The sequence below is a fragment of the Scomber scombrus genome, chromosome 2 (genome assembly GCF_963691925.1).
Source record: "Scomber scombrus chromosome 2, fScoSco1.1, whole genome shotgun sequence".
NCBI classification, from domain to species: domain Eukaryota; kingdom Metazoa; phylum Chordata; class Actinopteri; order Scombriformes; family Scombridae; genus Scomber; species Scomber scombrus.
Window position 1 is genome coordinate 2551426 of NC_084971.1, and position 25231 is coordinate 2576656.

A 25231-nucleotide genomic window follows, 5' to 3' on the forward strand; every position below is an offset into this window, starting at 1 on the left:
GTGGCGTTCATACCGGACTGCAGCATGCACTACTATCGCTACTCAGCCACCAGAGGCCAGCGTGATTGGCTGTGGACCACGTCGTCTGTCGAACAAACAGGAAGTGAGGAAACTAAAGTGAACAAGGAAAATCATGTTTTTGGCCTTTTGTTGTTAATGCGGTCCTTCAGACAAGGCAGAGTTTTTTTGTAGAAAATGAATTCCTCGAGCAATTGCCTTGAAAATTCAAGTGTTGTCCTTTTTTTATTTCACCTATTTAATTTGAAATTGTTTTATATGAATTTCTATGAAAATATAGCTATTGATGAATGAAGAGGTTTTTAATATTGACACAAAAAGACGTCGGTGTCCAGATAAAAAAAAAAAAGATTAAAGCAGCTTTCTGATCGGTCTTTGGTTGAAACTCTACAGTTGATCCACTGTTTTCTCTCAAAGTGTCAAATGTTGTTACACAAGAGCACAGCTGGAGGAACAAAAAACCAAAAACCTGTCAGACCAGACGCCTTATTTATAACAGTCTTACTGTCATATAACACCTTTAGTTATGACTTTAAATCAGTTATTTATAAAAACTTAACTCAACATGGAAATCATATGGAAGAGTATTAGGGCTACTGTTCAGTCCAGTATTACAGGAATAAATGTATAGTTTTACAAGATTAACTTCTAATTGTTTGAGGGGAAAAAAGTCAAATTTCAAAGAAATATGAGTAAAGTTATGATTATATGAGAAATGATCAATTTACAAGAAAGCAGTAAAAGTTATAATTGTATGAAAGAAAAAGTTGTTAATGTTCAAGAAAATACACAACACAACTAATTCATTGAGAAAATGTACATTCACAACAAATTCACAATTCAAACAACAAAAAGCATTAGCAGATCAAGTTCACCAGAAAATACACAACGAAGCTGAAATGCAATGAAAAAAACATTTACAACAAATTTAAATCCTTTTACAAGAAAGCATTACCAGTAAAAGTTATAATTTTATGAAAAGAGTAAATGTAAAAGAAAATACAAACAAAGCTGTAATGCAATGAATTTTTTTTTTTTTTTTTTTACATCAAATTTAAATCATTTTACAAGATAATTTTATAAGAAAGTAATACCAGATCAAGCTGTCATTTTAATAATAAAATGAAAACACACAAAGCTGTAATGCAATGAGGAAAAAAACATTTACTACAAATTCACAAATAATTTTAGATTAAAAAAAAAAAAAAAAAGATAAAATCAATACAATGTTGTTGCTAATCACTGACATATCCCAGACTGTGATCATCCTCTCAAATATAATGAACATTGTATTTAGTACATGGAAAATAATTCATTTTTATTTTTTTTAAAAATCAGTTGCTTTTATGTTAACAAACTGGCATTTAAAGAGTTAAAATCCTGAAAATGAATTAATATTTAATCATTATTATCAGGACTGATGTTGGTTAAAAAAAAAGGGAAAAGAAAAGTGGAAAATAATATTAAGTTATAATATTATAAACACTAAGACGTTTCATAAATGAGGCTCCTGGTCTGACATGTTTAAAGTAGTGATGATGATGATGATGATGATGATGATGATGATGATGATGATGGACACTTGTCTTTCTTTCCCTGCTCACCTCATCTCTCCATCATTATTTGCCACTTCAGAATCCAGTCATTTGTTGCAGAGTGTGACGTCACGTATTTTCAACATTATTCTCCTGATGTATTTTTACGACCGCCCGCAGGTAGTGAAATGCAGATGTTTGAACTGGTGCGACAGACTGCAGGGCATGTTCTAACAGATGTTGGTAAGTGATATAGTGGCTTTGTAACAGCAGACAGGAAGTATGACCTTTAATCACCTTTTAAGTTTACATTTTTAACCATGTTGTCTTATTTGTCTGAGACACCAAATAGCAAAAAAACCCCACAAGGACGTTTCTCATCACTGGATATACAAATAAACTCATATTTACAAAGTCTTACAACTCTTTCATACGAAGCACCACAAATGCTGTTTTTTTTTTTTTTTTAATCTGTGACATCACAGGAAAAGAAATTGTATTTTCATTTTAGCTTTATTTAGCTTTGTTTTATTTTGCTGTCATCTGAAGACTTCTTTGTTTGAGCGGAAGGATCGGCGGATTAAACGGTGGGCTGTAGCCGAACGTTAGCGAGCACATTTTTTTTTGGCGGGCTGTGTGTTTCGATGAGGACACGGGCTGCTTTCAAATCAAAGAAATGACATATGTGTAATTGTACAGCTTCATGTGAGTGTGTTTGTGGATGTATGTATGTTTGTATGTGGTGATGAGGGGCTGGAGGATTGATAATAAACTTCAAAGTCATTGAACGTTGTAGCTCTCGACACGTTAATTCAACTCGATCTTTAATTATATAGCTTCAAGATCATTAAAAACAAGTTACATTATGGTTTCACTTTTATTTTAAACTCAATCATTTCCTCAAACAAATGGATAAAGTTTCTATCAATCACAGTTCAGGCAGAAGTTAGCAATTAGCATTTATCAGGGACTATTTTCACACAGGGATGAATCCATATTTTGTGTAGTGGTGAGTGGACATGCTGGCAGCAGCATGTGTGTGATAGTGCCAGAATAAACTATTTGACACTTAATAAACTAACATGACTTTGTTAGTAGATGAGTTTATTGTTAGTTTTGGTCTTTTTTTCAGGGTTCTTGACAATAAAATAAAAAGGATAATGTGTAGCAGTCAATAGTACTGTATGCGTCGCTGCTGCCAGCTTCAGCGTCTCTCTTGAAACTACCAGCAGGGGGCAGCAGAGTTTTTCAATACCTTTACATGCACATGCAGGTTTAAAATAGAATTACACAGAACAGTGGTCACTAGGGGTGTAAATCACAAGTTTCTTCATGATACAACATTATATTAATTCAATGAACAACGATTTGATGTTTGCTGATATCAGAAAATCTGCCAAGATGCGATTTCAATTTGATTGGATTCATTCATATGAGACAACATGATTTAACACAATCACTTCCATTCATTTCAAAATCACAAAAATAAACTGAAATATAATTTGACATTTTTATTTCTGATCTCAACCAGACCATAAAATATTCTTCCTGTTCAATATAAAGTGCCACATTTTTGATATATTGAGCTTTTAAATTTCACATCCTATAAAAGAAAAAAACGGAGTGGTAGACGCTCACATCAGGAGTAAGAAAACAGCTGATAACAAAATAACAAAAATCTATAAAAGCAAGAAAAACGTCCACTCACTGCAGCTCCTAATGCAGGTAGACTGGGATCAGCTGCAGATGTTTGACTCTACAACACAATGGTTTTCACATCCGATACAAGAAAAAGAAAAAAAACCCTAAAAAACATTGAAATTCTATTTTTATACATTAAAGCAAGATTTGTGCTTCTCTTTATAAATCTGTGGTGTCTACCTCTGAAGCATTTCATGATAGACTTTCCTCTAATCCGGCTGCAGACATGTTGCTGGCTGCTGATGTGAAATTAAGCAGTGAAAGTTCATATTGCATTGAAGCTATTGGCTCATTGATCACTGAATCGATGTATTGATGTAGATCGATGTATCGTTGCATCCATAGTGGTCACCAGCCCTGCTACTGGAGAGCTCCTGCCCTGCATGTTTTAGGTATCTGCCCACTCTAACACACCTGATTCTAATTATTAACTCAATGTGACATATTACACCTGCAACAATTAGTTGATTAATCACCTGCCAACTAACAAATTAACTGATAACTATTATGAGTCGTTTTTTTAAGAAGAACATTTCTTAATTTTCTGGTTCCAGTTTCTTAAAAGTTGTTTCTGGTGTCTTCGGTCCTCTGTGACAGTAAATAGAAGATCTTTGGATTGTTGGTCAGGCTCTTTGGAAACATCTGGATTCATCTGCAGCTGATAATAGTCCCCATATTTGTTAAGAGCCTATAAGACTGACTTGGGTTTAATGACGGCCATCTTCAGCAGGAAAGAACAGACTTGGACTTAAAGTGTTTCTGGACCAAACAGCTGATCGAGTCATTGAGACCATTAGGAGCTAGGTAGTGAAGTTTTCTAATATGGAAATAATACATACGTTACATTGAGTGTGATGTTGACACTGCAGAGTCAGAAGAATGAAGTCAGCTCTCATCTGTTCATGTGCAGATTGTTTTTTTTATTGCATGAAGAACAAAAAACAGGCCAGACGTCTCCATTCATGTAGAGGAGCTGATATACATACAAGCCTTAATGCAGCTTAAATCAAACAGCATTACAAAAAAATCAATCAATACACAAACTGTTTTAGTAATACAATAATAAACTCAGTCTTAATAAAATTAATCTAAACAGTGTGTGGATGTGTTTAACAGTTCAGTGCAACAAAAGGAAAGAAGGCTTAAAGTCCTGATTAGGAATGTTATAAAGGAATAGAAAAAAAACAGGAAAATTCAATCATATCTTAAATAGTCTTATTTAACCCAGGAAACAACATTTATCATCATTTTTATTACAAATGAAAATAATTAACTAACACACAAACCGGGAATGCGATATCTCATCATTAACATCAGCAGCAAACATGCTCTCAGTTCATCCTCATCATGCTCATCACACGCTAAAAAACTCTGACCGCTTATTCAGCCAATCAATATGCAGGACAGGCATTTGACATCATTTGATTGGCTGGCATGAAAATTCCAAATGTGAGTGGAAATAGAAAATCTGCTGGGATTCTGGATCCGTTCAGTACAGACGGACATGGATCAGGATCAAATCCACGTCTTGTATCATTAAAAGACAAACTGATGTAGGATATGTTACATAAACACTGATTATTAACATAACCAAAATATTTACTCAACTGCAGTTTTTTGACCTCAAGCATGCAGAGTGACTCGATATGGAGATATGAAGACAGGATTTTGGCTGATTTCTGATGAATATTATTGATAGTTATTTGATATAATTTTTGATTGAATATATATAGTATCATATTTTATGGGTCTATAATTTCCCAATCATTTCCTAGAACGTTCCTGTCATCTGGTACAAATGATTAGAGAAACAGAGTTCTCATTAACTGAAGGCCAGTAACAGCTGTGTAACCTGAGGCAGCTGGATTCATGACATCATGTGATAATTCATCTTGTGATTTGCCAGTGTCTCATGAATCAGGCTGCCTCACAAGGTAAGACAGTGATAGACAGATGGTTCGTCCAATCACCTGCCAGTATTTTCTGAAAGTGTCTCCACTTTTCCCAACAGTTACTAAGGCTGACTGCTCAGATTGTTCTGTGTAATAAATGTGACTATTTAACACAGAACACATGAATAATAAATGAATATTAGTCTGGATTTAATGAAGCTTTTCTTTTAAATAATTAGTACCAAATGAAATGTAAAACTTCTAGAAAATGATCAGGTATGAAGTTAATAAGTAATCAATAATTACTGCAGCTCATTTCTTCTAGTGAACAGCTGCAAACACTGTTAGAGGAAATAAAAAGGCTCCTAACAATAATTAACATTCATTTCATGCTTGACTTCTTTATTTGGCGGCTTGAAGAGAATTTTGGGAGCTGTGAGTGAACTGAAATCAAAGACTCAGTGGAAACAAATCAGATACTGGTTCCCTGGGGCACCCTGGTGGTTTAGGTTAAGGCGCTGACCGTGAACCAGAACGTCCCTGGTTACAATCCAGCTGAGGACCTGTGCTGCATGTCATTCTCCATCACTCTCTCTCTATCTTTATCTCCTGTCTGCTACTAATAAAGGCTTCAAAACACCCAAATAATAAAATACTGCTCAGCTTGCAGAAAACCTGCAGGTGTTTCCACATCAGGAAACATGTGACAGGTTAACATGAATGAATGAATGAATGTACAGCATGAGTGGAGGCAACATGACATGTTAACTAAGAGCTGAGCTCTGTTAGAGAGGCAAACACTGGATAAAAAACCCAACAAAACAAAGGAGAGCAGGAATCTGTAAAAAATAAAAAATAATAATAATAATGGAATGTGTGAATGACAGAAAGTTGACATTCTATCAACACGGACGCTGAACCTGATAAACTCCACCCAGCTAAAGCGGCTGTGGTGATACTAATCAAGCGCTCCCATACTGTGTTTTCTCATGTGAAGATAAACAGTGGTGAACCTGAATGTTCAACACTGCAAATCAACAGAATGCCTGTTCACTTACTTTACATTAATTAATAATATACAGTTAAAACAAGTTTAAAAATCTATTCTGGATTAAATTAGTTGCATAAAAACATCAACATGAAAAAACAAGTAGCATCACATTCACTGCTCCCTCATTGTTAATTAGTAATAATCTGACTGACGGTGGGTCAGTGGGGGGGGGGGGGGGGGCTTCACAGCTTTAACCAGCAGAAATGTGTTGTGAAGACTCTGCACAGCACATTTCCTCCAGGCTTCACACTCACATAGTGGAGCAGGTTTGAACATTCCAGCCCTCTTTACTGCATCTCAGCTCGCTCCTCTGACAAAGTGTACACTCGCTCTCTTTGTTCTTTTACTACAGGACTGAGGTCAGTGTACAGCTGTTCTGCTGTTCACTTACTGCAACTGAGGGAAATGTTAAAGAGTGACACGGTGCTGGAAACAGAGAGAAAGACCTATTGTGGTAATTTAAACAAGAAGTCATTCTCATTGGAGAGAGATATCTTGGGGGAGGGTGGGTATGATGATCCACACTGACACAGCCCCCCCCCTGCTGATAGAAACAAACTGGACACTTTAAAGAGGAGAGGCGAAGAGGAGCTGACCTGAACCCACGAGTTCCATCCAGAGGTCCAAGCTGAGCGACACACACACACAAACACACACACACACACCGTCTTTATTTGTCCTTCTTGGTTTCGGTCTCCTCCTCCTCCTCCTCCTCCTCGTCCACTCCTGGCTGCTCGGGCTCCTCCTCTTCGGGGACGGGGGGGAACTGGGATTGGTTGATCTTGTCTCCTTTGGACTTGTTCAGCTTCTTGGACTTCTGGTAGAGTTCGTTGAGGTTAAACTCGCGGATGATGTTCTCCTAGAGAGACGAGACGAGTCGTGAGATTTGTCATGAGTAGAGAAGGTGAAGGGACATGGAACAAAAACAGATATAACAGCCAAAAGTTAGGACACACCTACAAATTCAAAAGTTTCTCTTCATTTTGATCCTTTTCTACATTGTAGAACAATACTGAAGAAAACTATAAACTAACACATGGAATTCTGTAGTAAAATGGCCACTGCCTCCACCAATTAACTATTGTGGTCAATGAAATGATGCTAGGTGACCACCTTGTGAAGTTGGTCCATTGACCACATGCGGTTTGTCAAAAGTTAACTGGCTGAATTTCTTGCCTTCTTAATGTGTTTGAGACCACAAGTGGTTTTTGTGCTGAGGTAGTGTTGGTATACAGCAAATAGCCCATGTTCCACTACTGTAGTAACTCATATTATGGTAAGAACTGTTCAACTAAGTAAAGAAAAACAATGTTCCGTCTTTACTTTAAGTCAATCGATACAAAGAATTTCGAGAACTCTCAAAGTTTCCTCAAGTCCGGTCTCAAAAACCATCAAACGCTGTGATGGGATTGATTCTCACGAGGATCGTTCAAGGAGACAAAGACCAAGTGTTCCGTCTGCTGCGGAGATGTTCATTAGAATTACCAGCAGCTCAGATCAGAGCCCACTTCAATGGTCTCCAATACCACCTTAAACCCAACTGAGATGGCTTGGGATCAGTTGGACTAGGTGACGACTTTGTGAAGCTGGTTGAGATATTACCGAGAGTGTGTAAAGGCAAAAGGTTAGTTTGTTGAACATGATTCCATATGTGTGTTATTTGATAGTTTAGTTTGTCTTTAATATTGTTCTGCAATGTAGAAATGAGTAAAAAATAAAGAAAAAGCCTTGAATGAGAAGGTGTAACCAACCTTTAGAATGGTACTGTATAGGTAGATTCTATTTCTGATACTGCCAACTGAACTGAACTCTCTGAATAGAGCTGCAGGGTCGCAACTAACAATGATTTTCATTCTCAATCTGCTGTCTACTTTTTGGGGAAGAAAGATATTTTAATTCTGGATGGAGGGCTGAAAGAGAGAAAAAGATGTTTTTACAGATTGACCTGCTTAGTATGGATGTACAGTACTCTGAAACAATCTGACACCTTGCTTTAAGTTTAAACCAATCACACTTGTGACCGCTTGAAAAATGGAATCTTGAAATAATCCACTTTGTATTGATTAATATTGAATTAGCTGTTAGTTGCTGCTCTGTTTTGACAGAATAAAACCTCAAGGTGTCACACTGAAGTATCGCTAAACTGCTTCCATGTCCTGAATAAGTAAATTAAGCTTTGTTTTATTTGAAAATACAGTCAATACATTATCAATACTGTCAGATCAGACATGTGGTGTCAGTGCTGACCTCAGTGAAGCTCCAGGATACGGCTCTGCCCTTCTTGTCAACCTGGGGGCGACGCATCACCTCCTTTCCTCCCTGGAATAACACCAAGGACGGCAGCTGTTTGGACAGCGGGGACGTAGAAACCCTGTACCTGTGGAACAGAATTCGATCCGTTCAAGACAACATGCCGACAATTTTAAAAAAAAGCTTCAGACACTTGAGGAAACAAACGGCGTAAAACAGAAATGCATCATCATACCTTTTAGAAACCTCTCCGTAGCGTCCGATGTCCACTTTGCCGAACTTGAGACCAGAACAGTTATACCTGCAACACAAGAAAAGGAAGAAGTGAAGCTGCTTTGGTTAATCTCACTGAGTCTTCATTGTAAACGGGTGGAGGCGATGGTGGAGTCTCACTTGAGGGAGAGGTCAGCGTAGACAGAAGCGAAGGACTGGCACTCCGGAGACCAGTTGGCGAAAAATTCGACGATCCACGTAACACGACTGTCTCTATCCAGCTCATCCTGAACGAACACACACACACACACAACTTAATAACGAGAAACTGCAAAGATTTGTGCTCTTCATCAGTAGCCAAGCTGACTGTAAATGAATACTATAAATTCTCCAACTTCTACTCACATCAATGGTTTTGTCGCTGAAGTATTTGATGTACTCTGGTCCCATGTACAGAGGAGGCTTACAGGTCATCATAAACACTGAAACACACCAACAGAGGAGAATAACATCAGGATTATGTGATGATGTTCTCTGTACTGCTTAAATGGGCGCTCATGTCATCACTGACACTTTTAGTTTTTCTTATTAAAAAGACTCAAACAGCTGGTCACTGTAGCTTTTAGCAAACATTACTCAAACAAGAGGAAATAGTGCATTTGTTGGGAACTATTTTCAGCAGCGGATGAATACACATTTAAGTGCTTGAGTGAGTGATTATGACAGTAGGACGGTGTGTCTGTGTGTGTTGAAATGAGTCCCAAAAAAAAAATCTGTTTTCTTTCATGTAAATGAAGGAAACGTCTCACCCAGGTGTTAGTGAAAGCCGTTCATTGCTGATTTGGTCTTTTAACTTGAAAATACAGAATATTACTACTACTAGACTCATCTTTGAAGTTGGATTTAGCGAAAGAGACCCTGGTTTTAGACGTGCATTTTACGACAGTAAAGTGTGTGTGTGTGTATGTTGGTTAAGGTTGGACTAACCTATGCAGAGTGTCAGGTAGAGTAAACCCATCCTGATGTCCAGTCTGAAGAACAGGATGACGTTGGCCACTTTGCTGAACAGGATGATGTTGCCGACGTGCTGCTCCACCGTGACTGCAGGGAACACACGCAGACACATTTTTCATGTTCATGTTTTTGTTTGAACTCGAGCCACAAAAACTATTTACATTACCAGGATGATATACATTACTGTTTCTACAATTCAAACACTGCCAGTATTTGAATGAAAAGTTGGGGGGCAGACACCCTCTCTACATTTAAGAGTAGGCTTCAAACTTTCCTTTTTGATAAAGCTTATAGTTAGGGCCGGCCAGGCTTGTCCTGGACCAGCTCCTAGTTAGGCTTAGACTGCCGGGGGACTCCCATGATGCACTGAGCTCCTCTCTCTCTCCATTTACAGTCATGTACTAATAATGCATTCACCAACTTAAACTTTTTCCCTGGAGTTCTCTGTACTCTCTCATCTCCAAGTAACCTGATCTAGACCTTGTGGATGTTTGGAGCTCATGACTGCTGTCAACACTCCTATTATTTTCAATGTTGATTGATTGATTGTCACTGTGCCTCTCTCTCCTCTCTCCCTTTTCTCCTTCTCTCTCTCTCAACACCAACTGGTTGAGGCAGATGTTCTCCCACTTTGAGCCTGGTTCTGCCTGAGGTTTCTTCCCGTTTTTTTTTTTTGCCACTGTCACCAAGTACTGCTCATGTGGGAATGTTGGGACTTTTTAAATTAAAGAGTATGGTCTACACCCGCTCTATGTGTAAAGTGCCTTAAGATGACTTTTGTTGTGATTTGGCGCTCTATAAATAAAGATTGATTAACTTTTAAAAACTGATTAACAGCATCCTTAATTTCATTGTTTTATATCCCTAACCAGGGAAAACAATGGTTCAGGTGATATATTGTCAACAGATTATAACATGACATCAATATAACATCATAGTGTGTCCCAATACATCCAGAAAAAAATGATACAGAAGACATTTAACTCACTCGCTCGTCTGTTCTTCATCATGACGATGGCACTGAGGAACATGAGGATCTCCACCTCTCTCTGAGAACACAAACAAAACAACGGCATCAGTAAAAAAGCAACAAATATTAAATAAAAACTCATTTATGGTGCAGTAAACTCCACTCCACTGAATAGCAGCATTACTAACTAATTATCAAACACAGGCGTCTGTAATATTAAGAAACCCTCTGTCCTTCAAAGTCCTAACAATGGTCACAATGCTCTTTAATGTAGCAACAATGTCACACCAAACTCCATAGAGATATCTGACATTTTAGGACGTTTTGTACGGTGTCAGCGGTGTATATCTGATAGTGTGAGATGTTTGACTTTGAACTGTTTATTAGGGATTCACAGCTGAATCCGGCCAACTTCCCATCCTACAATCTCCACTTATTAATACATTTTTACAAACCAGACACGGTGGAGCAGCTTTTAGCTGTTATGCTGCACACAACTGGAACAAGCTACCAGCAGAACTGAAATCAGCCCCAACTGTCAACATTTTAAATCCAGGTGCTTATGATTGAGTTCGTTTAAAGCACTTTCAATTTTAATCTTTCATTTGCAATGTATGTCCTTTTAATGACTTTAATACAAATCATTATTTTATGCTCTATTCTATTTTTTATTTTTTTTCCTATTTTTTGTTTTTAGTTTCCAGTTCTTACTGTTAAGATTGTTTTTATGTAAAGCACATTCAGTTGCTCCTGTCTATGAAATGCTCTATAAAAAATGAAGCTGCCTTGCCTTACAAAAAACGTCTCTTTAACGGTTCTGTGCCATGTTTTTCTATTTAAATACATGCTCATTTATAAATGTAGTATAGAGTAGTAGTATATCTCTGTCATTGAGCGAAAAAGGGTGAGAGCTTCCAGTATGTAACGTTAGACACTAGTTTGGCCTGTGTAAGCGTCACCGTCCATCGACCCACACCTGTGTTCACCCGCTGACCAGCTAGCTGATGCTAACTGATGCTAGCTGATGCTAGCTGATGCTAACCGATGCTAACTGATGCTAACTCTTCTCGAGCATATTTAGTGACTTTCCAGCATGTTCTACGGACCCAGTCGAAGTCGCAGGAGTTGCCGTCTTCTCGTTCCGTGGCCAGGTGGTCGCAGACGCCGGGCGTTTTGCGGATGGCTAGGAAGGCGATAGACATGAAGATAGAAGCTATATAGTAAGGCTTCAGCAGCCATTTGTACACCTGCGGCAGGTGGTAGAGGAAAGCGAGTAGCGGCGTTAGCAGAGCCATTTTCTCTGCTTATCTGTTCTGGAACCTTGAACCCCGAAACCAGTGAGGTTGCGTTAGCCCAGCAAGTGATGGAGCCGCTAGCTTAATATGAATGGCTGGATGTGTTAGTCTGACGTTCACCAGCGTTAAATTGTGTGAATACTACTTCCGGTTCAAAATTAAAAAAAATAAAACCATGTCATGCGCAACTACCTCTAAATGCCTTTATATTTTAAAATGTAAATGTATTTTAAGTAAACATCATATTATTGTTATATTTTAATCCATTTTTATGTTCTTTACAAGCACGGGCGCGTTTTTTCTCCCCTAAAGAACAGTTTTATTGTGAAGGTGGGAGGGCGGGTTTCCTGAGCAGTCGCGGTTAACTGTTAACTTTCGGTAGCTTGGTTCAGCGTTGCTGTTTATGGTCGGCTGTATTGTGCAGAAATCCTGATTTAAAGGGGCGGAAAAAAGTACGGAGGTCAATCAGGACGAATGTGCTATAACGGGCGCTGATTGGTCATGACAGGGACTAGCTCACCGCTGATTGGTTCTCTGTAATACAACGCAATACCTGTCCTATTAGAAGGGTCCTCGTGAATTTACAGCGAAGGTTTGCAAAGTCACCTGTGTGTTCGTGTTCCTACAGTGTTTCTGTGTCCAAGATTGTAATGGAAATATACAAAGAAGTGAAGTAGATAAAGTAGACCATGTGCGATGGATCACTTTACTCCATCACAAACTCAGATATACATGAGAGAGAGAAAATAGAGCCTTTTCACAGCTGATATTTGGAACACAAAACATTAACTACCATTAACATTATCTTCTGTTCAAGTGTCCCAGTCATCATGACAGTGTGACAAGTGAGCCAGCATGTATAACACCAAGTGCCTGAAAGTGAAGCAGCTAAAATAGGATTCAGACATTTTTCATTTTACTTTTCCTACAGTCACATGTCATATTAATTGTTCACATGAGCAGAATGGAATTTTACTGCATTGTATGACTAGTGCAAACATTAATAGTGTTAGTAGGGATTTATTTTGCTCCTTATTAATTATTTTTCCAAAAAGAATGCATAGAGAAACTCACAATCACAATCACAATTCTTATAATCTCACTCAGATTTATATGCGAAAAAGCGACTTCAACGTATTAAAAAAAGAAAGAAAAAAAGACGCCCCCCCAGCTGCACCCCTGAGCAGGAGTAAGGAACGTTGGTGTGAGACAAAACCAAAAGTTATTAGTTATAATAATAATAATAATAATAATAATAATAATAATAATAATAATAATAATAATTCAGTTACTAGTTATAAAAAACACGTTTCCTTCACTGCTTGTAAAAACCACCTGAAGCAAATATATGATCTATGATATTGGACTATACCAATTAAATAGACTTGACTAACTCTAATGTGTCATGATTGAGTAAAAAACTTCCTTCATGGAGTGTGGATGCTTTTTATTTCATGTGTCAATTTTCCCAGTTATTTGAATGCACCACAATCATATGGTAGAAAGATCTGTTCTATTTGCTTTAGAGTGACATCACCCTTTATAATTCAGATCTACTGTGTTATTATTCCTTATAGTAGTACTGTCATCCTTCCTCCATGTTTCACTGATAGGCCCACAACACCTCCAGAGGGTTCAGCAGTGACTTCCGGCTCAGCCCCTAGATGCCATGTCACATGGGGGCCCAGGACGAGTCCTTTCTCTAAATCCACAGCCACTGGCCCCCATTTCAGTGGTCCTTGAGAGGGCTTTGACTGCCTGCTGGTACAGTCTACTTCAACCAATCCTGACCTTTGCTCAGGCTCCCTGCAGATCCTTAAAAAGTCTTACTATGTATTAAATGTAGTTTTTGATATTTAGGGTCTAAAAATATGTTAAAATGTGTGGAACTGTAGGAGTTAAGGTGTTAAATCTGATTTGAGCATAATTATTTTTAATCAGTTTATGTTATTTATCATTATTATCATTATTGTCTGATTATTTTACACAACTAATCAATCAACTTAGTTACAGTCCTTTATAAATGACTTCAACATGAGCTCCATTACAACCCGCTACAACAGTAACATCCTGCTTTTGCATTATTATTATAATATTTCATATATATGTCCATCAGTCACATGTGTTAATGCATACTATTACTGAAGTGACATTAGTTTTTTTACACCAGTAAAGGATCTAAATACTTCCTCTATCACTGTTTGAAGAGCAGTTTTAATACAAATCATGTATCTTGTTATGACGGAGGAGAAAAGCTTCACATAGAATAAATACAGAAAGTTATTCATATAGAAATGATAACATAACTTAGTGTTGTGCTTATAATTATTGTGCCTATTTCAATTTCAATAAAACTCATAACTGTGTATGTAGTAGTTTAATTTGTCGTAATGATATTAAATGTGTACTTAGCTTCTGCCAGCTTCTTGTGCTCGTAGTCCTCCTCTGATATAGATACTGTGTTGATTTTGGATCTATGACCTCATCACCTCAATTGACAAAGAAGGTGTTTTTGTGATTGTTGAATTTGCTCATTCAAAGTTAGAAGAAGACAGTGAAAAATATCTTTAAATCTGATACTTGTTACATTTGTATTAGTGAAATAAAATACCAATCTTGGTCTTTGTCCACATGTTTGTGTTCATATAAAACGTTGCCGCCATACATATTAACTCTATATCTCACAGTTTAAGAGTCATATAGAAGCTTTTTAGGAAAATCTGCGTGTGGACATTTTCTTCATAGTGCATCCTGGTGTATAAAGTGTCATAAAGAGTAATTATGTTCACAAAATTACATCTACACGATCCAAATGATGACATAAAAAGGCAAGAAGCATAAAAAACTATTGCTCCTCTAGATGAAACCAAACCATGATGTCATCCTCACATCATGATGTCATCCTCCCAACAACGCTGACATCATTTTTAACTCACAGCTGTTCAATCATAAAACATACTAACTGTTTCATGGCTAGTTATTATTGCATCTTCCTCCAGATGTTAGATCTCTGTTAAGCCACATATTTAATACATATAATATACATTGATATTATGAGTCAGAGGCAGTAAAGCAGCACTACAGCGGGTGAGCTGGGACTGCATGCAGCGCTGTCCTGTGAGCCGTGCACACTTCCATCATCACTTCCTCCAACGTGAACAGGAAGATCATGTCAGCAGCAGGAGGAAGAGGAGAGGAAGGGGTCAAGATGAAGATGCTCCATCTTCTATTTTCTATTTCGCTTTTATTTTGAAATTATTCTCTGAAATTAATGGTATTGTTTATTGCCATTATTACAGCTGTAGTGCGTTTTTATTGTTTCTTTCTTTTTATTTATTGTTATCATTCTTGGTTTATTTATTTATATCAAAATGTGTGTCATTGTCAGAGCTGCACTTCCGGCGCAGCAGCAGCTCCGGGATCGGGTTTTTGTTGTAAACCTCGTCCATCAGAAGCAGTGGAACAGAGGAAACTGACTCCAGACCAGCTGCCAAGGTTTGACTCTGCCTTCTAGTCTGCTCCAATCAGAGACGCTCAGTCAACCCAGCCGTCAAGTTACACACGGTTATTCAAGCACGTACAGGAAGTGTAACCACGTTGTCTTCGAAATAAAAGTCTTAAAGGACGAAAGTAGAATTTTAAATATTCTGCATGAACCACATTCCTTTAATATCCAGATGATTTTCACTTATTATTTATTCTCTTCGCCCTACATATTACACTTATGTATAGAAAACAGAGTCTTAAAGGACATTTATATACATGTTTATGTTTATTTTAAATATGTGACAAATAAATCAAAACAAAACAAGAATATGAAATAAAATGAACAGTCAACATATACATACTGCAAAATCTAAATAAATAAATTCACATGAAAAACATAAACGAACAGCATAAATAAATATTACATGTCAGAAAGGTCTTTACTTATACTGTATGCTCCTCCCTCTTCTCTATAACTCAAACAATTAACTCAATATTTAACCTGTCATACATATAATATATATGAGTGAATAAATATCCACCCAGTGCCAGAGAGATATAATTCAGACAATTACATTTCTATAGAAAAATCTAATTGTTCCTTGGATATAAGTGAATCAAACTTTGTTGTAAATGAACTGTATCTATATGATTACAAATGTCTGGGAGAGTTTTGTCTTTTTTTGTGTGTTTGTGGAGCGATCACTGCTGGATTTTTTAAAAGTCTGTTAACAAACCTTTATCAGAAAACGTTAGAATAAAGATTCAGAATCAAGAGACTTTATTGCCACCCACAGAGGCACAAGGTCCATAATACGGTTTATTTAGTCAGGTTAAAACATGATAATTACAATAATAATAATAATAATATATATATAGATATACATATCTATATATATATATATATATATATATATATATATATATATATATATATATATATATATATATATATATATATATTTTAAAACAGACGCATGGTCTTAAAGATGTTACAATATTTACAGCTTGTCTTAAGAAGCAGTTGAGCGACAGTTATAGTGTAATACTAACAGGACAGATGTTGCACATGAGGAAAGAACAGAAAACAGATATTAGATCAAACTGTAGCACCAATATATAAATACGTTTTGAATAAATATATGAGCATTATATATATATATATATATAATAAAACAAGTTTCTGCTTTACAACAGATCAACTTCACATTTCTTTAACATCCACCCTTACAGTAACCTCCTGTGTTTCTACATAGTGACGGTTCAGTTTTAAAGCTTTTATTGTGACATTTCTTAACAGGAAGTCGCCTGCATCACTCGGCGTCACTGTCGCTACCTTTCCTCCGGGCTGCTTCATTATGGTAGTCGTCCCAACAAGCGGCTCTTGAAGCAGGAATCCAGACGGGATTATCAGCGACAGACACAACCGAGCTGCAAGGCGATATTTCTGGCTTCCCTTCACCTCGTAACACCGCGACGCTTCCATCCATCCAGGCCAACCGGAGAGGAGAAGGTAAGCCGTCGACTGAACCTCTGTAGCCCGCTTGTCATTGACAGCTCCCGTTAGTATTAACACTTGCTACATTTGGAGAATTACGCTATTTAGAAAACGATACATTCTCTCATTTATTTAACATATTTTATGTTATTTTTAATAACACGCAGTGGTAAAATAGAGTAAAACATGGCTGAATGAGGCCTAACAGTGTGGTGAGCTGCGGGCTGCAGGTCGCTGTTATCCGGGCTTATCATCCTGAGAGCGGTGATTCACTGAGGCGGCTTCACGGCTCCTCCACACTAAACCAACCCGGTGTCCTTTTATATTACACGCTGCTGATATTTTACACACAGTTACCATATCTCTTAATATTATTGTAATACTTCCACAGGTTAATGGAAGCAGGCAGCCCGCCCCCTCCCCCTGCTTTCCCCCGGTACCGTGCAGCAGTGACTCCGCAGCATCATCTCAGCCTCCAGAAACCGACGGGATGCCTCTGACACGGTGAAGCGTTCATGGGCCGGTGGGAATTCTTACAACCGTTGTGGAGATTTGGAAATACTAAACTTTTTAACTTTAGCTGACTTCTTTTCTGTGAAAAGTCAAAGGTCAGAATGAGCCACTAAGAAGCACATCTGGGCAAGCACAGCTTGGATGAATGAACCTGGATGGCAGCTATGGTTGATCCTATGACTTAACCATCACTTTAAATGAGTGGAATGAGACATTACTAAAGAAATATCAATCGTTTTTATAATATTTGGGACCTGGAAAGCAGTTGCAGCCAAATACATATCGATCATCATTGATTTGATCATGATGGCGGGATCCACCATCACCTTGTGCCTCAGGACTCTTGCAGTCTAACAAACATTGCGGTTCCCCTGTGGGAAAGAACTGGAGCAACTGGAGCGTGGTGGTCCTCCGACACCATGGACTACCACGCTGAATGCTGCTTCTGTGATCCTGAGGAGGGGCACGGCGGCCCGGATGAGCCGCCGCTCCACAGCATCCACGCTCCCAACCGGATCCGCCCGTCCTCGTACCGAGCCCTGAGGAGCGCCGTGTCCAGCCTGGCCCGCATCGACGACTTCTTCTGTGAGAAGATTGGCTCGGGCTTCTTCTCCGAGGTCTTTAAGGTACGTGAAGGGTCAGGTAGTCAGTGATGTTGCCAGTTGCTGATTGGTTGAAAGAAACGTTAATAACAAGCAGTGAGAGGTCAACACCGTCAAACACACAATGAACAATACTCTGTGTTCATCTCAGCAGTGCTTTAACACACACATTGGACTCATCACTCCCACAAGTTTTGGCTGATAATATTATATGTAGATAAAACTTTTTGGTAATGATGCCTCAAATGTAATAAAGTTATGATATTTTACAATTTAACAATAAACTTTATTGTATAAAATGACATCAGTGCTCTGAAACAATAAACTTATCTGGGAATTTAATAATTAGAATTAGATATGAACAACATATGCATAAATTAAACTTGAATTAAGAAAAAGGGTCAAATATACATAAAATGCTGCCTATATAACTAGTGATGATATATCGGCCAAATGTCGGTATCGGCCGATATTCCCCCTTGTTGACTAACATCGGCCCATCTGTAAGTAAGATACGTTCACTGACGTCAGTGTTAATTGATGTTCTGGTTATTTCCAGTCAGATGGTCAGACTCAGACAGTAGTAGCAACAGTAGCTATGGAAGTATGGACATTCTCCTTATTAACTAGGTCATTGTATAGCAGGCTAAATGGATTTTAAAGCAGTTGTTTTTTTTTAAAAGGAAAAAAAACCCCGTTATTGTGAAAATGATTAAAGATTGTTTCATGAATTATTCTAATTTTAAAGAAGAAACAAATCAGTTATTTATTTATTTATTACAATGATGTATTTGCTTCCCTGTGGAATGAATAACAACCAAACATAAAAACATCATCATCAAGAAAAGAACAAAAAAAATCGATATTGATATCGGTTATCGGCCACATTCTTATTTAACAAATCGGTATCGGTATTGGTGCATCCCTTTATATAACTTTAAATCAAAAAAAATATCGGTACGTATCGGACAACATATTCACAGATTTCGATATATCTGTGATAGGTCAGTATCGACTGACCGATATATATATCAGTACTCAATACCTTTTCAATCGTAATAAAATGATACCAAGTAGTAATGAAACATCTCCTGCCAAACGATACCTGCAATTGATCCTTTTTGCACCCAGAGCTAGAAAATATGACTATTAGTATGGACTTGCTCACAGCCAATCAACGCAATCATTCCTCAATTTAACACAACATGTGATTGGTCCACTGCCACAGCAGCTACAACCCGTCTGTGGTGGGTAAGTCGTGGTGAATTTGAGTTAGTGCACTTAGCAGTTCAGCAGCCAAGATGCCTCCTAAACGCTCTGAAGTGTGTCTACACTACACGCCTGTTACCCCGGATCAAAGACAGAGACCTACATGTGTAACAGGTATCTAATAAAGTATCCAGCTGGTATCAGTAGCACTTTAAGGGTACTTGGATTGGTGCTGGTATCGTTGTTTTTTAAATGATATTCAGCCCTAGTAAAGAACAGGTTTTATTTCTCTATGGTCTTTTCCATAATGTTGTCAGACACTTTTTCTTTCTTATTTCAACATTGCTTTATGCACCTCTTAGGCTCTTTTAACATGTAGCACTTGGTGTATGTCATTTATTTAGTTGTAAAGCACTTTGAGCTGCATATATACATATTATAATGATCAAAGTTATTATTAGTGGACGTACATTGACTCGTACAGGAAGCTATTGTCCCAAAGGATTACACTGCAGCTTGTTTCATAGCCGCCGGCTGAAGCGCTCTCACTCAATACTGAACCAATTTTTTTTTTTTTAAACACAACCTTCCCTTTTAAATACAGTTTCTCTATCAGTGTTATTTTAAAATGTCCTGTTTTCAGTCATGAAGGCCGCTGCACCACAGCCGTGCCGGGCCTCATGTTCCAGTATAAAAAGAATTCTAGTGAGTTCCACACAGTCTGTTTGATAAATGACTAAAATAACCTGACTCAACTTTGGCCCCAATACAATACAACATAAAGAGGAGATGTTTTTTATTAGTTGTACCAGTACATACCCATTTGAGATGACTTTGTAATGAGGATGAATGCACCAATGGTTTCATTTTGGTGAGTGGTTATAAACATGATCCAGCACCTCTTGGGATTATTACTGACCCATTAGTCAGCAACAAAACCTATTTATAGTGTCCAAGGAGATCCCTAACAATGGAATCTAAATAAATATATACACACAGCTAATAATATGAACATAATATACTCCAAATAAAACAATATTCACATATAAAAACAATGTTGAAAAGGTTCATTCACAACTCCACCCTCAGTCCTAATAGAACCTGACTGATATACCACTTGGCCGATATTGGCCTATCACAGCATTGGCTTATATGTGGTCTGATATGTGCTGTTTTTTTGTTTAAAAAAAAAAAGAAGGTTGTACAGGCAGTAGGGCTGGGCAATAAATTGATATTATACCGATATCATGATATTTTATAGATATCGTCGTAGACTATGAATATCGTAATAAGTGTCTTTTCCTGCTTTTAAAGGCTGCATTACAGTACAAATGTCATTTTTGGAGCTTAACAGACTGTTCTACATTACTGATGATTATTTATCATAAATGTCATTGCGTAAATATTGCACCGACATCCCTACAATATTGTCAAAATATCGATATCGAGGTATTTGGTAAAAAAATATTGTGATATTTGATTCTGTCCCTTTTGCCCTGTGTTGTTACAGAAGTGTAGCGCCCACTCACCAATCCCACCCCCCGCCCCCCCCTTTCTTTATTATGCTATTGTATTAAAATGATATCAGTGGCATAAAATGATCTTCAAATGACAATAATATCGTTTATCGTGATTATTTCTGAGACAATATATCGTCCAATAAAAGTAGTTATCGTGATATAAATGACTATAGAAAAATAGAGAATAGAAAAATGAAATTAATTTCACTTTCTACCTCATATAGATCCTCTCATCTTCATCCAGCCTCCTATATCTGAACTGTAACTGTTGCTGTGATAACTAATACTTCCTCATAGGCCTTCCAAATCATAGGTCTTCAACACAAACTGTTGAAGACTGCTTCCCAGTACCTGATAAACCACATCACAGCACCATTTTTTTTTAACACAGTGCTGTTCTTGATCTGGACACCCAGTGAGCAGGAAGGTGGTCTGGTTCATGACCAGATCAGACAGACCGGTTCATTTGTAGGAAGCTATGCAGTTAAATGCAACACAGGCCTATTTATTCTATAAATATAATATACTTCCTTAAAATGTCTCTAGTGTGTAATTTTCATCTCCTACCTCAACTTAATTTATTTCCTTCTTTTCACCAGAGAGACAGAGATGTTGAGTCTCTGTAAATGAAAGAGTTCAGTGTAAACCTGCTCTGTGTGAAAAGTGTCCTGAGATCACTTCTGTTGTGATGTAGCGCTATATAAATAAAATGAACTTCCACTTTAAACCATGAACCAGTGATACTGGCAGCAGTTATTTAAATGCAAGATGCTGTGAATTAGTGCAGCAGGTCAAGCAGATTAATCATTAACTCAACAGTTTCTGGTTAGTTACTGTTTTACCAAACAAGGAAACATTATGTTAGATTCCACAGCATGCTTGTAGGTCAGTGACTAATAAGTGTCGGCAAGATGATCAATTCAAAAATGTGTTAAAACTAGTTTTAAAAGCAGCATCAGGTTTGTTAAAATGTACATTTAGTATATTTGTTGGTTTTATATCATTTGAAATGACATTTGCACCATTTTTTACCAAAAGTAAGACTGAATGCTCCTGAAAATGTCAAATGGTGTAACCACAAAATAATGATAAATATTACCCCTACACCTACAGTGTATTTAAGTCGACTTAAATAATTATTTCATTTAAAAATGTAAATGTTTCCTGATCTCCATGGTTACCAGAGTAAATGTAATATTAAGAACAATTGTATTCCATTACCTTTATTTAATATAAAAGTTATAATGTAAGATCATGCCAAACTAGTTGATATGGTGTTTTATTGAGAATTTACTTTGTTTTTAAGCAAGTTGAATTATTTGGTACAAAGTTTTTATGGTTACACCACTTAGACATTTTTGCCATAATCCTCTAATATATTCTCTCAAAATGGATTAAAGCAGAAATTTGATGCTGGGTCCACAAAAAAAGAATGTGTGCAAATGATTCATACGTTTATTTTCACATTTTAACCTCTTTAAATCTGACTAAACCACATGACAAAATAACCTAATTGACCAATGTACATCTCTCAATAAGAACACATTTAAATATTATCATTATTATTACTGTTTAGTTTTTAATCACTGATGAAAATGTTACTACATTTGGTTACTTAAACTGGTTGATAAACACACAGCATAAATAACTGATCTCTCTTTAGTGTTCGACACTAAGTAGATTATTTACACACCTTTGTGTTCTTGCATGTGTGCGTGTGTATGTGTGGATATCCTATTTTTTCCTACTAGGTATAGTATATAAATAAAATGAAGTAGACCTCCTGACTACCAAATCAAGTTTCAGTAAACAGCATCCACATGTATTCATCATCACTGTGTAAAGTCTGATAATGGAATTGTTGGAGTATTTGCTCAGGGTTAACACAAAGTGGATTCCAGAGAACATTCCTCTGCTCTTATCTGAAATATCCACATCTTTACACAATCACACCCAGAAACTAAGGACGTAGTGCTCAGTGTAGAATATGACCGTTAAAATCTATACAGTAAGTAGTAGTAGCTTTTAACTGACTTTACTTAAATGCTAAAAACGTCTGTATATTCAGTTCAATTTCACATGATTTAAATGATATGAATACTTGAGTGCCTACAGGTGTGAGCAGACACATTGTTTCAGAATGAAGAGGGTTTCGTGTGCTCTGTTTTCCACATGTGTGTTAGTGTACTGTAGGTGTGTCCGCAGGCTACAAACTAACCCGTCTACTTCAAAAGCTGTCTACACTGTAAAAGTATTCTTTGTATTATATATTGTAGATAAGAGAGCTGACCTGAGATAAGGGACCTCGAGTGTGACCCGACCCACACAGTCAGGTGGGGGGGAATTAACCGGGAACTCTTCTTCTTGTGCTCAAGTAGTAGTAGAAGTCTTTTTGATGTACTCAGGAAACAGGAGACAAATGGGTGTATGCAACATGTATACCAATGTAACATTTTTACTAAGACCAAAATGTGTCATTTCTATATTTCTAGACCTGTCTCTATAAAAAGATTTCCTTTTAGCACCTAATTGCTCAAGTTAGACACTACCTTACTGGACGATGCCAAAAAGATGACTCATGCTTATCAGTACTCGATACCTATAAGGTATCGACCAAAATCAATCAATACCAGGGTATTGATTCAGGGTAATTTTACAGGGCCTTGACCGTTGGCACGTCTCCATAGCAGGAACCACCCCTGAAGGACATTCTACTGGAACTTTTACGGGGGCAAACAAGTCCCTGCCTCGGGGTAGGTACTCATTGTGGCCCCGAAAAATTCCTGGGTGGGGCTTGAAGTTGACTCGGTGCTGATTGGGTATACTCAAAGTGTAACGTCAACAGAAAAAGCCAATATAAGCGCCTATAAACTTCTGCAGGATGATTAAGTCACCTCCAGAGTCTAGTGGGTCCTATCAAGGTCCTACTCTGCAATAGAGACACAATTGGCGCTTTTCCACTATACAGTTCTAGCACTACTCAACTCGACTCGACTCGTTTTTCTTTGCGGTTCCACTAGGGATAGTACCTGGTACCTGGTACTTTTTAAGTACCTGCTCTGCTGAGGTTCCAAGCGAGCCGAGCCGGTACTAAATGTGACGTCATGTGCCGGCCACTGATTGGTCAGAAGAGTTGTCGCTTGAAGAGTCATGAACCGTCCCACACAAGAATCAAACCCGGCATTGTTAAATACCGGCAACAGCGTTACAGCCATACGGCTCAATTTTCTTGCTTTGTGTGTGACAAAAAGCCACAAACAGCAGCAAGTACACCACTGCCTCAATGTTCTCCATTGTTTATGTGTTTTGTGTCGCGTATAAAAAGAAGTCACGGCAGTTTCTCGCAGCTGTGCTATGACGACCCCGTCCACGTTGAGTAGGTACTATATAGTAATGGAAAAGGTCGTTCCTGGTACCAAACCGAGTCGAGCCGAGTGGTGCTAGAACTGTATAGTGGAAAAGCGCCAAATGGCTGAGAGGACCGAGTGAGAGGACGTTCCTGTAAAGTTCCCGCTTCCTAAATTTTTTACCCGGAACTTCCTTAATGGAAACAAGACTCAAGTAGTATCGAAACGTCTCCCGTCAAGCGATACCTCCAATCGATCCTTTTTTAACCCAGAAAATGGTTGAATGTGGACTTGCTAGCAGCCAATCAACACAAGCGTTCTTCAATTTAATGCGACATGTGATTAGCCCACTGCCACAGCAGCTGGAACCCATCTGTGGTGGTGAATTTGAGTTAGCGCGCTTAGCCAAGATGTCACCTAAACTCAAAAAAGTGTGGCTATACCGTTCGCCTGTTACAAGTCCACAGAATGTGTAATGGGTATAGAATGAACTGTAATGTACTCAGTTGGTATCAGTATCACTTTAAGGGTACTTGGATTGGTACTGGTCTTGTCATTTTTTAAATGATACTTAGTCCTACTCATGCTTTTGTATTTTCTCGCCTGGATTATTATACACACTTTATTCAGACTACAGAAAAACCACTGATAGGCTGCAGCTTGGACAGAATTCAACAACAAGAACCAAAACGACCCTTTAGGTTCTTTAGGGCAAATGTTCCAAAAATGAATTACATGCACCAAGTATTCTGAACATACTCCTATCATAAATTAGACAAGCAACCTCTGGTGATAGTTTTAATAAACAGCTGAAGCCGATTATGATTTATAATCTTGCTTTTCATTAATTTTTTAAAACTTTTATACATCTTTTCAATCTTTTATACCCATTTTGTACTTTTGTAAAATGTTACATTAATCTTTTTTATTGCTTTTTCTCATTTATAGATTTGCCCCTCAAGTCTTCTTATTAATACCTACGTATTTGATTTTCTTTTCTTCTGTAAAGTACTTTGAGCTGCATAGTATGTATGAAAGGTGCTATATAAATAAAGCTTATTGATATTATTATTATCTTAAACACACACAGTGTACACTGCTCTTCGTCTTGTGTACA

At 37.6% G+C, this 25231-nt stretch overlaps 2 protein-coding genes across 2 annotated transcripts in view; one reads left to right on the forward strand and one right to left on the reverse strand.

Annotated features, from left to right (window-relative positions):
• Window positions 1–4159: 4159 nt before the first annotated feature.
• On the reverse strand, window positions 4160–12015 carry tmx2b (thioredoxin-related transmembrane protein 2b). Its single transcript, XM_062441066.1, has 8 exons — window positions 11751–12015; window positions 10663–10723; window positions 9648–9761; window positions 9066–9142; window positions 8841–8947; window positions 8683–8748; window positions 8445–8574; window positions 4160–7056 (listed from the first exon to the last, which is right to left on the reverse strand). Exons 1-8 carry the CDS (start codon window positions 11937–11939, stop codon window positions 6868–6870), a joined length of 933 nt encoding a protein of 310 aa, XP_062297050.1. The 5' UTR covers window positions 11940–12015; the 3' UTR covers window positions 4160–6867.
• Window positions 12016–17855: 5840 nt separating this feature from the next.
• The window catches only part of LOC134001449 (dual specificity testis-specific protein kinase 2-like), an 87441-nt gene continuing 80065 nt past the window's right edge, over window positions 17856–25231 (forward strand). Inside the window, exon 1 of the mRNA XM_062441053.1 lies at window positions 17856–18062. Within this exon, the coding sequence (XP_062297037.1) occupies window positions 17856–18062 (207 nt within the window). The remainder of the gene's footprint in view (window positions 18063–25231) is intronic.

What these genes read in the sequence shown, in the direction of transcription:
- tmx2b (XM_062441066.1), bottom strand. Translation starts at nt 11,939, where the DNA reads ATGGCTCTGCTAACGCCGCTACTCGCTTTCCTCTACCACCTGCCGCAG. An exon ending in TACGCTGACCTCTCCCTCAA is followed by an intron (nt 8,749 to 8,840) that starts GTGAGACTCCAC and finishes CTTGTGTTGCAG; the next exon opens with GTATAACTGTTCTGGTCTCA. An exon ending in TACGGAGAGGTTTCTAAAAG is followed by an intron (nt 8,575 to 8,682) that starts GTATGATGATGC and finishes TCTGTTCCACAG; the next exon opens with GTACAGGGTTTCTACGTCCC.